At 27.6% G+C, this 15,175-nt stretch overlaps 1 protein-coding gene across 2 annotated transcripts in view; it reads right to left on the bottom strand.

Annotated features, from left to right (window-relative positions):
- LOC142228982 (proton-coupled amino acid transporter 1) overlaps window positions 1-15,175 on the bottom strand; it is a 57,732-nt gene that overhangs the window by 9,814 nt on the left and 32,743 nt on the right. The window contains exon 1 of one of the 2 annotated variants that reach the window (XM_075299510.1): window positions 397-643. The exons of the other annotated variant lie outside the window; for it this stretch is intronic. Coding sequence (XP_075155625.1) covers window positions 397-522 — 126 coding nt within the window. The 5' untranslated portion in view covers window positions 523-643. Of the gene's footprint in view, window positions 1-396; window positions 644-15,175 lie in introns of those variants that run through there. 2 annotated transcript variants of the gene reach the window in all.

Here is a 15,175-nt window from a genome sequence, read left to right as displayed (position 1 = left end):
CATTGAGCTTAACATGGAATCGGGCAACACTCAGTGATAAGAGAGAAGCTCAATGGACTGAATAGTCTAAGTGAGCCTGATACATCGGGCTGCCATCTAACCTAACCTAACATTAGTGTAAAGATAAAATCTTTGGAACTGGGCATGATTTTTTCAGTGTAGATTTGTTTTAATGCAAATATTTTTAGTGCGGTATATTATCTATTAACCCGTATAAAATATATTTTTATTCTCGAAACCATTCATTATAAAAGGGGCAGTATTACCATTCGCTGATTTCCTCACCAATTAATTTTTCATGGAGGTAAAAACTTTTAGAAATTTTAAATTGTCTGTTTTCTCATATCACATGTACATAAAAACAAAGAGGTCCAAGGACACATTCTTGTGGCTTACATTTTCTCCGGCAAGCAAAGCACTTTTACTATTAAAGGATGATGATTCATCATATTCCAAGGAATATTTCTTGGGACAATTATTCAATAGATGACTATTATCTATTATATTCAAAGATTTGGACATTTTCAATAAAACTAGTTTGTATGCTTCGAATATGTTAAAAAATCAGAATATCCTTGATTTTGAAATAATTTCACTCAAAACCGTTATTAGAAATTCCACACGTCCGTTCGTCACAATGGTTGATTAGAAACTCTATTGTGAAACCATCAAACAAATGCCAATGATCGATTTACTTTGTTCGTGTAAGCGGAGCAATTAATTGAATTTAACCACCATCACAATAAATTTTTTTTAACAAAAAAAAATTGCCCACGCTATAGACATGAAGAACCCGGCTATATAAACCGATCTATATTGGTATTTTTTTTTAAATAAAATTCCCTCTTTGTTGCCTCCAAAGTTAGATAAAAACACGTGCTCATTATGGCATCTGCCAATACGACTGGCCTATTGATTGATGTGTGTTTTGTGGTCAATATTTGTATTAATTTTGCAATCAGATATTTCAAATGTTGGACATATTTAACAGTACGTAATTATTTTCGTATAGAATGTTATTTACTTTTGTAATAGGTGTTAGAAATGAAAAAAAAAAAAAATTCTAATTATAAAAAAAACATTTTCTATAATTGAAATGTGTTTTTGCTGTCGATATGTCTCAGTCATATTGGAATCAGACGCTTAGAATAGAATATTAGCACGATAACAGTTTTATACAACGTTATTTGAATATAACGACTTACCGTCTTTGAGTTTTCGGGTATTCGGTTATACGATAGCCAACAAATATATGTGCGCCTTAGGGTATGCAATACTTTTTGAAATACACGACCCTCTGTAAGTTTTAAATAACATAAATACGATATGTGTGTTATTACCAGCGTTGCCACAATGAATTTTTATTTTGGACCAACATTTTTCCACACTTGGACCAACATTCGTACCAGCGGACCATTTTTCCAAATTAAATTAATATCATTTAAGAGTTAAAATTTTTCCAAAATTTTACTTCGATAGAAAATTTTGTAAAAATTTTTATTTCTAAAATGTTATTGTTAAAATTTTACTTCTATTGGAAATTTTGATAAAATTCTATTTCTATAGAAAATTTTGTGAAAATTTTATTTATATAGAAAATTTTGTGAAAATTTTATTTATATAGAAAATATTGTAAAAATTTTATTTCTATAGAAAATATTGTGAAAATTTTATTTCTATAGAAAATTTGGTCAAAATTCAATTTCTATAGAAAATTTGGTCAAAATTCTACTTCTATAGAAAATGTTGTTAAAATTTTATTGTTAAAATTTTACTTCTTTTGAAAATTTTATTTATATAGAAAATTTTGTGAAAAGTTTATTTATATAGAAAATATTGTAAAAATTTTATTTCTATAGAAAATTTTGTGAAAATTTTATTTCTATAGAAAATTTTTGAAATTTTCACAAAATTTTTATTATAGAAAATTTTTGAAATTTTGATAAAATTCTATTTCTATTGAAAATTTTGATAAAATTTTATTTATATAGAAAATTTTGTGAAAATTTTATTTATATAGAAAATATTGTAAAAATTTTATTTCTATAGAAAATATTGTGAAAATTTTATTTCTATAGAAAATTTGGTCAAAATTCTACTTCTATAGAAAATGTTGTTAAAATTTTATTTCTAAAATTTTATTGTTAAAATTTTACTTCTTTTGAAAATTTTGTGAAAATTTTATTTATATAGAAAATTTTGTGAAATTTTTATTTATATAGAAAATTTTGTAAAAATTTTATTTCTATAGAAAATTTTGTGAAAATTTTGTTTCTATAGAAAAATTTTTTTTGAAATTTTCACAAATTTTTTTTGAAATTGTGAAAATTTTATTTATATAGAAAATATTGTAAAAATTTTATTTCTATAGAAAATATTGTGAAAATTTTATTTCTATAGAAAATTTGGTCAAAATTCAATTTCTATAGAAAATTTGGTCAAAATTCTACTTCTATAGAAAATGTTGTTAAAATTTTATTGTTAAAATTTTACGTCTTTTGAAAATTTTGTGAAAATTTTATTTATATAGAAAATTTTGTGAAAAGTTTATTTATATAGAAAATATTGTAAAAATTTTATTTCTATAGAAAATTTTGTGAAAATTTTATTTCTATAGAAAATTTTTGAAATTTTCACAAAATTTTCATTATAGAAAATTTTTGAAATTTTGATAAAATTCTATTTCTATAGAAAATTTTGATAAAATTTTATTTATATAGAACATTTTGTGAAAATTTTATTTATATAGAAAATATTGTAAAAATTTTATTTCTATAGAAAATATTGTGAAAATTTTATTTCTATAGAAAATTTGGTCAAAATTCTACTTCTATAGAAAATGTTGTTAAAATTTTATTTCTAAAATTTTATTGTTAAAATTTTACTTCTTTTCAAAATTTTGTGAAAATTTTATTTATATAGAAAATTTTGTGAAATTTTTATTTATATAGAAAATATTGTAAAAATTTTGTGAAAATTTTATTTCTATAGAAAAATTTTTTTTGAAATTTTCACAATTTTTTTTTTGAAATTTTCACAAAATTTTCATTGTAGAAAATTTTGTGAAAATTGTATGTCTATAGTAAATTTGTCAAAATTTTATTTCTATAGAAAATTTTATTTCTATAGCAAATTTTGTCAAAATTTTATTTCTATAGAAAATGTGGTTAAAATTTTACTTCTATAGAAAATTTTGTTAACATTTTTTTTCTATAGAAAATTTTGTAAAAATTTTATTTCTATAGAAAATTTTGTGAAAATTTTATTTCTATAGAAAATTTTGTAAAAATTTTATTTCTATAGAAAATTTTGTGAAAATTTTATTTCTATAGAAAATTTTGTGAAAATTTTATTTCTATAGAAAATTTTTGAAATTTTCACAAAATTTTCATTATAGGAAATTTTGTCATAATTGTATTTCTATAGCAAATTTTGTCAAAATGTTATTTCTATAGAAAATTTTGTGAAAATTTTATTTCTATAGAAAATTTTGTCAAAATTTTATATCAATAGAAAATTTGGTCAAAATTCTATTCTATTCTATTCTATAGAAAATGTGGTTAAAATATTACTTCTATAGAATATTTTGTGAAAATTTTATTTCTATAGAAAATTTTGTGAAAATTTTATTTCTATAGAAAATTTTATTTCTATAGAAAATGTTGTCAACGTTTTATTTCTATAGAATATTTTGTCAAGATTTGATTTCTATAGGTGTTGTCAATTTTTTATATAAAAATTTTGTCAACATTTTATTTCTATAGAAAATTTTGTGAAAATTTTATTTCTAAAGAAAATTTTGTCAAAAATTTATTTCTATAGAAAATTTTGTCAAAATTTTATTTCTATAGAAAATTTTGTCAATATTCTATTTCCATAGAAAGTTATGACAAAATTTTATTTCTAAAGAAAATTTTTAAAAAATTACCGATTTGACGAAAACGGACCAAAATCAACCAAATTCCATTTGGTCCGACCATCGGACCAAATTTAAAAATTAATAATTTTTTGGTTTGGTCCGATCGGACCAAATTGGCAACCCTGGTTATTACAGTTGATTGAAATTCGTTATGGGTATGCCATCCTTTGAAATGGAAGGTAGCTGACACGAAGTGTTACAAAGTTGGTAACTCTTCGGTAATGCACTGATAAGTGTTTTTGGCTGGAACAGAATGGACAAAAATAACGGCAGATTACTAAGTGGCTGATATGTAATTCAACCAATAATCTACAAAATTAAAAAAAAATTAAAGTTTTTGGTCAAATTTTGATTTTTAGTATGACATATAACTCTTTTTCTTCCAAATAAATGATTTGTAGTTTTATTTCAATATTTGCAGTTGTGTTATAATCTCTCCCAATACACTGAAAAATTTAAATTATTTTTAGAAAATTTTAACTAAGCAGTATTAAAAACTCTGACTTCACACGGATATCACTAAAATAAGTAAATATTTTTGGACAAATTCATGAAAATTTATTTGGCATAATTAATTTTTTCTAAAACACAATTTTGTGGTTTGAAAGAAAAAATTACTCCAAAACTGCAAGAATGTCTTTAGTGTCATACGAAGTTCAAGATGGGCGCATATGAAATAGAATTTACAAATTTAAAGAAATAATGAATTATTTTGTGAGAAATATGAATTTAGTAAACCTTTATGCTTCATTTGTGTATAATTTTTCCCCCTTTTTTAGTTCATTTAACTAACGTACGCAACTATATTAGAGTAAAGGAAACTTTCTCAAAATATAATAATTCCGTGAACTAAAATAAAGTTAAATTGGCTTTAATCAAATAGAAGGTTCACTTTTTTAGTGTAGCGACAAACTTTTTGAGTGTATTAATAAATATTCTTTGAATTGCAAAAGTGCCGAACTTTTACACGTTTTAGCGTACCTCTTACAAGGGAAAGTTTTTACTTCTACAAAAGTGTAGAACTTACATTGGACTCTGGCTATATAAAACTGACCTAACACGAAAGTTAAAATTTTTGAAGGTATTGAATATTAGTTCAAAATGTTATTTCTATACAAAATTTTGTAAAAATTTTATTTTTATATAAAAGTTCATTCAAATAAATTCTTATTTTAATAGAAATCAAAATTTTATTTTTTTTATGGAATTTTATCATTTTATTATCACATTTTATTTCTATAGAAAATGTTGTCAAAATTTTATTTCTAAAGAAAATGTTATCAAAATTGTATTTCTATTAAAAATTTTATAAATATTTTATTTCTGTACAAAATTTTTATTTCATTAATTTTTATAAAAAATTTTGTCAACATTTTATTTCTATAGAAAATTTTATCAAAATTTTATTTCTATAGAAAATTTTATTAAAATTTTTATTTTTTAGGAAATTTTATCAAAATTTTATTTCTATTCGTTTTGTTTGTTATTGTTGGTTTCTCTTCAATCATTATTGTTGTTTTTGATCTCAGCTTAAAACCATGCATTGACTAAACTACAAGTGTAGCTTAACCAACAGAGGAAAAGTATGCTTCTCAAATTTATTTGGGCAAAGCCCTATAGACTGCAAGATGGTTGGATGTACAGCTGTTTCGGAATTACCACATTCCTCATCAGCATCCTCTACTTGCAGCAAAACTATCCACCAATTATCAGAATAAATTCGGGTAATTCACTCAACCCAAAGTGAACTACACTTGAACCTTGCAATATTTACCAAAACATCAAGAATTCTTCCAATCTACCAAACAGTAAAAAATCTTGTTTGGTATTTAAATTCTACCAACTGTAATAACTCGGTATTTGCCAAATAGGTCAGTTGAAAGTGTACACCTTCGATTGGCCATTAAAACTTTAGCGCCGCCGAGTTCTGATGACCGCAGTAACGGCTGATGGTCGTTTTTCTTCGTAAAAAGAAGGAAAAATTTCGTTTAAAGTTCGAAATTTGTCATCGTTTTACAACCAAGGAAACTTTTCATTAAAAGAACGAAATGTTAAATTCTTTTAACGAAATTTGTTCTTCATAGTTGTATGTAAAACTTTCGTACTTTTTATGAAACAGTTTCGTACTTTTTATGATACAGTTTCGTACTTTTTATGAAAAACTTTCGTACTTTTTGTGAAAAAAATTCGAGCTTTTAGAAAAAAAAATGTTTTGTAAAGTGTCATCACTGCTTTACATCCTATGTTTTAGGATGCAAAGCAGTGTTTAGTTTGGTTTCTTCACTGTTATTCATAGCATGCTGTCACCTAAATGAGAAGTAACATAGACATGCATTAAAAAATTGAATAAAGAAATACACTCAAGCTAATTATCAAAGCCAATTTTATGTCACGAACGGAACTTTTACAACTTCAATGAAACTGTTTCGTTATTTCAAAGAAAATGTTTCGTACTTTTTATGAAGAAATTTAAACACAGAATGTTTCGTAAAATATTCATAAATTCGTAAAATTTCTTCACAAAAATCAGGAAATTTGAAGAAAGATTCGTTAAAAGTAGGAACTTTTTTTTTACAAAGAAAAGTTAATGTAGAATATTTCGTAGACGTTTCGTATATTCGTAAAATGTTCTTTGTAAAATTTACGAAAATGAATCAAAATGTCGTTGTTTTAATGAAAATTCACAAAGAATAGTTAATGAAGAATGTTTCGTAAAATTAACGAAGCGAATACTTTCGATGTATCAAATGGTTGGACTTTTCACCTGGGCATTTTGGAGACTAAGGTCAGCACTAAGAAATATTAAGTTTCGATCTTCTCAAAACGGCACTTCTACGGATATTAGGCAAAATGCAGAAAATCCCCGTCCGTGCAGCGTGTGATAGCTTTTTCGGCTGTTTGAAGGCCATAATTTGAGCCAAAGGTATCCTCCAATTCGAAAATCCAAACTGATACTAAAATTTGATTTTATTTTCGATATGTTTGCTTTTAAACAATAAAAATTAAAAATTAAATTGCATTACATATCAGCCACCCTGTATGTGTATTATAATTAATCACCATGCACTGAAAAAAAAGCATACTCGGTTCCAAAGATTTTGTCTTTACTTTAAAAAATTTGGTATTGATTCCGAGCCAAAGAAGCGGAGAATACAAGTAAGGATACTTTTAAGACACAATTCTCTTTTAATTTTAGGTTTTGTGTACTTGCTTCTAGGAAGCAAATTTTAATTTTTCGCTTTCTCAGCGTTTTTTCTTCATATGCTATCAAAGTCCTTTAAAAACGAGTTAACGGCAACTTTATTTTCCAAATTAGGACTTGACTTCCAGTAGAAATTATGCTATGTTTGAAGTAAAAAACTTCTTTAAAATAAAGTTTTGAAAAACATGTCCTATATTTGAACGATTTTTTGCTTTGTAGTCAAGATGCAAAAAGACAACAAATTTAAAGACAATTTCATTAAATTTAAAGAATTTTTCTGAATTATTAAAGTCAAGTTGACCTTAGCCTATAAATTTTTTCTTTCATGTTAAGATACCCATTTTTAAGTCAAATCACTTAATTATAAGGACAATACGACTTCATTGAAAAGTTTATCGACTTTTGGACAAGGAAAATTACTTTATTTGAGAGAAATGCGTCTTCTATGCTAAGCAAAATTTGTATTCGTATTTTAAAGACATGAAATCTTTGACCTCACGACAACATTTTTTTCAGTGTGGATTCCGTATAAAAAAACAACTAGGAATAATGTTTTTTCTTCAGTGCAATAATATATATATCTAAATAAATTTAACTTCCATTTGTCATTATATCACAAGTAACTAACGTGATTTCTAATTAATGGAAAATCAGGAAAACGATTCCCAATCAAAATGTTCGTGATGGGAAACATTGTTGAATTGGTTCGATTGAGCAACATTTTAGTATATCATAAATTTTATTTCTAAATGAAATGTACAAACACAATTAAACACTTGACAATTGCTATAGCAATAGAAGAGGCAGGTATAGAAGAATGAAAAAATGTAAAAATCATTTATACAATTCCATTACAATTAAGATCGACATCAAAGATGTTCAAAATTAGCCAAGACATCAGTTATTCTTCACAATTGCAGTCGCACGCTATATTATCACTTGAGTCAACTCAAATTGCCGCCAAAGGCAAATGAATGAATGAACGAACGACCGAATGATATTCACATTGATATAATGATAATATTGCGACAGACATGTGATTGTAGATGATTTAGGCTCTGGAATATGAACATTAATATTTTTAATCTGAATATAATTACCTCCAAATATAAGGGTATTTCTATGAAAATGTCATCGGTGTCATTTTCATGGAAATCAAATATTAGGCCCGAGCAAAATTTCGGTCCTAGTCCTCACGAAATTATTTCCTATTTGTAAAAAACTGACTTCAAGCTAAGTACAATTATAAATTCAGTGATGCCAATTTGGTGCTTTTAGCACCACATTTAGTGCTTTTTGATTTCTAAAAAGCACCAAATTGCCTTTTTGGTGCCTTTTCAAAAAAATCACCAACTTTGTGCATTCTGGAATTTTCATTTAGGGCTTTTTCATTTTGAACAGTATTAAGTTTAATTTATACAAAAATTAGCATTAGACTTTGAGGAGCTTAAGAAACTCAACTTTATTGCCAAATATAGAATTTGATTGTTATGAAGGTGGTATTGATTATTTTTAATTAATGTTGTTATTGAGGGTATTCTGTAGAAAAGTCTAGCGACGAGTGCTGAATTTTGGAACTTGATAAAGATGTCATTAAAAACGTTTGTATTAAATTCACAAAGGCACGCACAACTGAAATAAGCAATAGATTCTTTCCATATATTAATATTTTGAAAGTTGAAAGATATTACTGATCAAACTGAATTGGATGAAAGCATTAAAAATGATCAAGGTGTATACTTGAACAGCGGTTCATAACTTCATAATATTACAAATTCAATACACAAACGTTCTATAATACATCTTCGGAAGTTTTTTTTTAGTAGAGCATTTTCGATTTTGGTTGGAAGTGGTATGTTAGAATTTATAATTGGGGAGTTGGCAACACTGTATAAATTAGCCCATTGGGTCACCATAACAAAATCCTGTATCCGTTTCTAGTCCAAATGCTACATTTTTAGTTACATGTTTCCCGACGTTTCGTCGATGTATGTCGACATTTTCAAGGGATTTTTTTATTTTCTATTAAATTGAAAATATATTAATATTGTCACAATATAAAATTAATTTTTCAAACTTACAAAAATTATATGTTTTATATTACATGAAAGATTTTTACAATTTTTACATGTAAACACCAACAAGTTATAACACACAACATATCAATTTGTCACTTTTTATCACAATGCAATCCCTGTAACATGCGCTTATATTATCAGTACACGCACAGAAAAAACATGTTTGAACATGGTTGCCGCATCCATTTAATGCTCTCTAGAGTAGGTAATTGTCGCGAAAACCATGTATTTTGTCTTTGTAAAAATAATTTTCGAGTGGAGAAAAATATATGTTGGCAATAAGCATTTAAATGGTTCTCAAATGCCGCAAACATGTTCTATTATTTAAATGATAGAATTTGAGACCATTACATGATCGGGAAAATCATGTACATGACCATTTAATTTTTTTTTGCAGAAAAAAAAGTATTTTTATAGGTTACGTATAGACATGTCTAGAACCATTACATGACCATAAAGACCATTTACATTTTTTTCGTGACCATTTAATTTTTTAACTTGTTTGCAGCGAAAAGAATTTTATAAAAACATTGAGCAGGTACACACGATTTTCATTTTGCGCGTCAGTCGTGTGTTGATTGTTTCTTGGAATGGACGGAGAATACGGATTTTCTGTTTTTATACCCTCCACCATAGGATGGGGGTATATTAACTTTGTCATTCCGTTTGTAACACATCGAAATATTGCTCTAAGACCCCATAAAGTATATATATTCTGGGTCGTGGTGAAATTCTGAGTCGATCTAAGCATGTCCGTCCGTCCGTCCGTCTGTCCGTCTGTCCGTCTGTCCGGCTGTCCGTCCGTCTGTGGAAATCACGCTAACTTCCGAACGAAACTAGCTATCGACTTGAAACTTGGCACAAGTAGTTGTTATTGATGTAGGTCGGATGGTATTGAAAACGGGCCATATCGGCCCACGTTTACGTATAGCCCCCATATAAACCGATCCCCAAATTTGGGTTGCAAAGCCTTCCGGAGCAGCAAAATTCATCCGATCCGGTTGAAATTCGGTACGTGGTCTAAGTATACGGTCTTTAACAACCATGCAAAAATTGGTCCATATCGGTCCATAATTATATATAGCCCCCATATAAACCGATCCCCAGATTTGACCTCCGGAGCCTCTTGGAGGGGAAAAATTCATCCGATCCGGTTGAAATTTGGTACCTGATGTTAGTATACGGTCTCTAACAACCATGCAAAAATTGGTCCATATCGGTCCATAATTATATATAGCCCCCATATAAACCGATCCCCAGATTTGACCTCCGGAGCCTCTTGGAGGGGCAAAATTCATCCGATCCGTTTCAAATTGGGTACTTGATGTTAGTATACGGTCTCTAACAAGCATGCGAAAATTGGTCCATATCGGTCCATAATTATATATAGCTCCCATATAAACCGATCCCCAGAGTTGACTTCCGGAGCCTCTTGGAGGAGCAAAAGTCATCCGATGCGGTTGAAATTTGGTACATTTCGTTAGTATATGGCCTCTAACAGCCATGTAAAAATTGTCAAATTTTATTACTATAGAAAGTTTTGTCAATATTTCATTTCTATAGAAAGTTTTGTAAAAAGTTTATTTCTATAGCAATGTTTGTCAACATTTTATTTCCATAGAAAATTTTGTCAAAATTTTATTTCTATGGAAAATTTTGGAAAAAATTTATTTCTGTAGAAAATTTTGTCAACATTTTATTTCTATAGACAATTTTGTCAACATTTTATTTCTATAGAACATTTTGTCAACATATAATTTCTATAGAAAATTTTGTCAACATTTTATTTCTATAGAAAATTTTGTCAAAATTTTATTGCTATACAAAACATTTTACTTCCATAGAAAATTTTGTCAACATTTTATTTCTATAGAAAATTTTGTCAAGTTTTTATTTCTATAGAAAATTTTGTCAAAATTTTATTTCTATAGAAAATTTTGTCAAACTGAATTATATACGTATTTAAACGGCCTTTTTTTTGTTTAATATATACCCCTTATGGACTAACTGACAATTTAGAAGACAGTGTTAAAAAGTTTTACGATACCTTGCCATCGGCAAGTGTTATCGCAACCCAAGTAATTCGATTGTGGATGACAGCCTTTAGTAGAAGTTCCTACGCAATCCATGGTGGAGGGTACATAAGATTCGGCCTGGCCGAACTTACGGCCGTATATACTTGTTTGTGTTAATTTATTTATTCAGAAGTGGCACGTGGTTCTATGTGAACACAAAAAAAGGAAAGTGTAATTGAAAAATGTACCTGTTTTTTGTTCTGCATTTTGCTATATGGATCATTTATTTTATTTGCAGTTACATGATGTCTGGGTTTGTACATTTGATGGGCACGATGTAAATATGAAATAATTACTTACGTTGAAATTGAAATAAAATAGAGTGTGTAAAAATATATGATGTTTGCTTGAACGGCATTATAAATACAAATAAACAATGAATTAGTTTATAAATAAATAAAAACAAACAAATAAAGTTAATTTTATGTTTTCTTTTCTCAAGTGGCGTCCTTTTTCGACGATGAAAAAAGTTTTTTGCATAAAGATTAAAACATTTTAGGTTGTGACCATGTTCTTTTAACTAGGAGAAAAACATTTTTAATGAATACCATAACATTTTAAAACGTGACCATTGTCTTTTCATTCAAACAAAATTCTTTTTATCAATATAATAACATTTTAGGTGAGACAATTATATTTTTCTTAGAACCATGTTCACTGAGCCAACATGGTTGCAGTTTAAAATGTTACATGGTCTCCGCAAAAATAGCTCCTATCATATTATTTAAAATATGTTTGTGACAATCATGTTTCTTCTCTGCGTGTATATGTGAATTTAGAGTAAATGTGAATTTCGAGATTCCATGGCAACCGTCAAACTAAAACATCTCAACTCGGTGTGAACGGTGAAATGTTTTGAAAAGCGAATGAGGAAAACGAGTCAGTGGGAACATAGCATAAGCCATAGACCTTATAATACATAGATGATCCACTATTCTCTTTAAAGAAAATGTGTCAGTTCCAAAAATTAATTTTCTGACATTTCGTTTTGATTTTTTCTTAAAGAGTCAGTGCCAAACATTAATTTTCACGCATTTGCTTTCGTGTTGTTCGTAAAGAGCAATGCTGCTCAAAATAAAATTTCGTATTTTCGCGGTTTTGGTCACAATTTTTTGTTCAAATATGAACTTTTAATATATTAATTTATTTATAAATCCTCTGTTGCATTATAAACGTTCTAATTTTGTGTAAAATTGGCAAACTACAAAAAGGAAAACGAAAGAGATTGTAAGGGTGCTCCTATTTTTCTCGTTTATTCTTAATCTTCGGAACTGTTCATAGACCTTATAATACATAGATGACCCATTATTCTCTTTAAAAAAATGTGTCAGTTCCAAAAATTAATTTTCTGACATTTCGTTTTGATTTTTTCTTAAAGAGTCAGTCCCAAACATAAATTTTCACGCATTTGCTTTTGTGTTGTTCGTAAAGAGCAATGCTGCTCAAAATTAAATTTCGTATTTTCGCGGTTTTGGTCACAATTTTTGGTTCAAATATGAACTTTTAATATATTAATTTATTTATAAATCCTCTGTTGCATCATAAACGTTCTAATTTTGTGTAAAATTGGCAAACTACAAAAAGGAAAACGAAAGAGATTGTAAGCGTGCTCTTATTTTTCTCGTTTATTCTTAATCTTCGGAACTGTCAAACATTGTTTGACACCCATGGTTCATCTATGTATTATAAGGTCTATGCAACTGTCAAACATTGTTTGACACCCATGGCTCATCTATGTATTTTAAGGTCTATGACGTAAGCTCTCTTTGATCATTCTCTTCTCTCTTTGTCCAATATGTTGACATTGTCAAAGTCAGCTGAGTGTATACAATATACTGTGTACAGGACTGCCAATTTTGCCGATTTATCGGTATTTTGACGATTTTTTACTCAAAAAATGGACAACTCCGACTTTTTTCCGATTTTGACAATATTAGCTTCGTTCTTTAGACACATAGTTTAAGGAGTTACCTCCATATGCAAAAAAGTTAAAGAAAACTTCAAGCCTACTTTTACCATATAAATTCCTTCGATAAACTGTCAATAAATTATTTTACATATTTTGAAGAAATTTTTGAAAATATTAAAATAAATTTGAAAATTTTTGACAAAAAAATTTCATGGATTACTTTGGCTTTGCGAGTTTTATTCGTACAAATAATCATGATTCCTCCACACTCCACAGCAAACGTAGACATTTTTAATCAAGTAAACTAAAATTAGATGATAACTGGAAAATAATTTATCGGGAGGAATATTCGGTTCAAAACATTACCTAAAATTAAATAACTCAAGTTGTTTTAATACCAAAATTGATAATGATTTAAGGTGGGTACTATGTTCGGTTTTCGAGTTGAAACTCACTTTATTTTCGCGATAACTTTTCCCTAAATAATCGAAATTATAAATGAAAACAAACTTATTCCTGTAAAGTCTTGTCGAAATCTAGAAAAACAAGAAACATCGCATCAATTGAGTTAATTTATCTGCTTTACATTGGAATGTTTTAATAAAGTAACCACGAAAATTTCAACGCGAAAAGAAAACATAGTACTTACCTTTACTCAGAATGTGCAATAGAAACCTTTACTAATTATGATGAAATTCTAGTACAGTACAAACAAAACAAAAAAAATACATTACCATCTATCGGATACATCATGGAAAACACGGGACTTTTTCTTGAGTTTCACAATATTTTTTTTTTTTTTAATAAAAATGTTACTGAATTAATAACAATATTTTAGAAAAATAATGGTTTTTTTATACAAAAAGTACGAAATATTGTGTTTAATTTGTTTTAGAAAATTAATTTTATGTTAATCTTATTGTTATACAAAACTGACTTCGTTATGTTTTTTTATGGAAATGCATTGTTGTGTACATTAATTTTCTTGTTTGTTTTTGTCTTGCGTTTACAAAAAAATTTTTTGATTTTAATATTATTTACATTTCCGATTTTTTACGATTTTTAAATACAAGTGCCGATTATGATGATTTTTATCGAAAAAAGTGACGATTTTTCTTGAAATTGTATTGGCAGCCCTGGCTGTGAAAGCGCCGTGCTTTGTTTTTTCTTTTCTCTCTTAGCTGTCCCAATGTAAATTAAATCGCAATGTTGTTGGTTATTGTTTTCTTTTTTAGAATTCGAAGATGCGTGGTTCTCTTTAAACAAAAAACCTCGTTCATTATACTGAACCGATTTACAAAAATAAAACATAAATTCAAAAATGTCGTTTCCATCCAAGAAAAATATCCTCAATTTGAGGAAAAATCATCAATACTGGCAACACTGTGCCTAGTGTCGAGTTCAAGAATTTGATAATCGGTGGCAATGCTACCCCAAGGAACTAGAAGATATTTTAATTTGGTGTATTTTGGGCTTCACATAAGAAATGCACGTACACAGAAAAAAAATCACGACAATTTTTTCAATTAAAGGCTTAATTGAGTTTTACAAAAACTTTTCAATTAAAATTTTAATTACTTCAACAAATTGTTTAAGTGAAAAAAAAATCAATCACCAAAAATAATAGTGTCAACAAATTGTTTAATTGGACCTATTGATTTTTTAATTGACTTTCAATTAATTTTTTATAGTAAGTATTTTTGACCGTACGTTTCAATTCTATTCTATTATAGTGATTGAATGCATTTCAATTAAAAATTAAATTGATCAATTAATTTGGTGATTGAAGACAACAATTGGATCCAAAGATTTTGACCATCCTGTTTTTGCTATTGATACCGAGCCAACTATATAGCTTCAAATCTAGGATCTATAAAATCAAAATTAGGTTATGTCATGTTTCGATTTTTTTCGAAAAGTCAGCTAAAAATTTTAAATAAATTTTTCTTTAACCCTTTGACTACCGACGTCCACTTAGGAGGACATTCAAAA

This window comes from Haematobia irritans, chromosome 3, assembly GCF_050003625.1.
Source record: "Haematobia irritans isolate KBUSLIRL chromosome 3, ASM5000362v1, whole genome shotgun sequence".
NCBI classification, from domain to species: domain Eukaryota; kingdom Metazoa; phylum Arthropoda; class Insecta; order Diptera; family Muscidae; genus Haematobia; species Haematobia irritans.
This window is presented reverse-complemented; position numbering and strand designations above follow the sequence as displayed.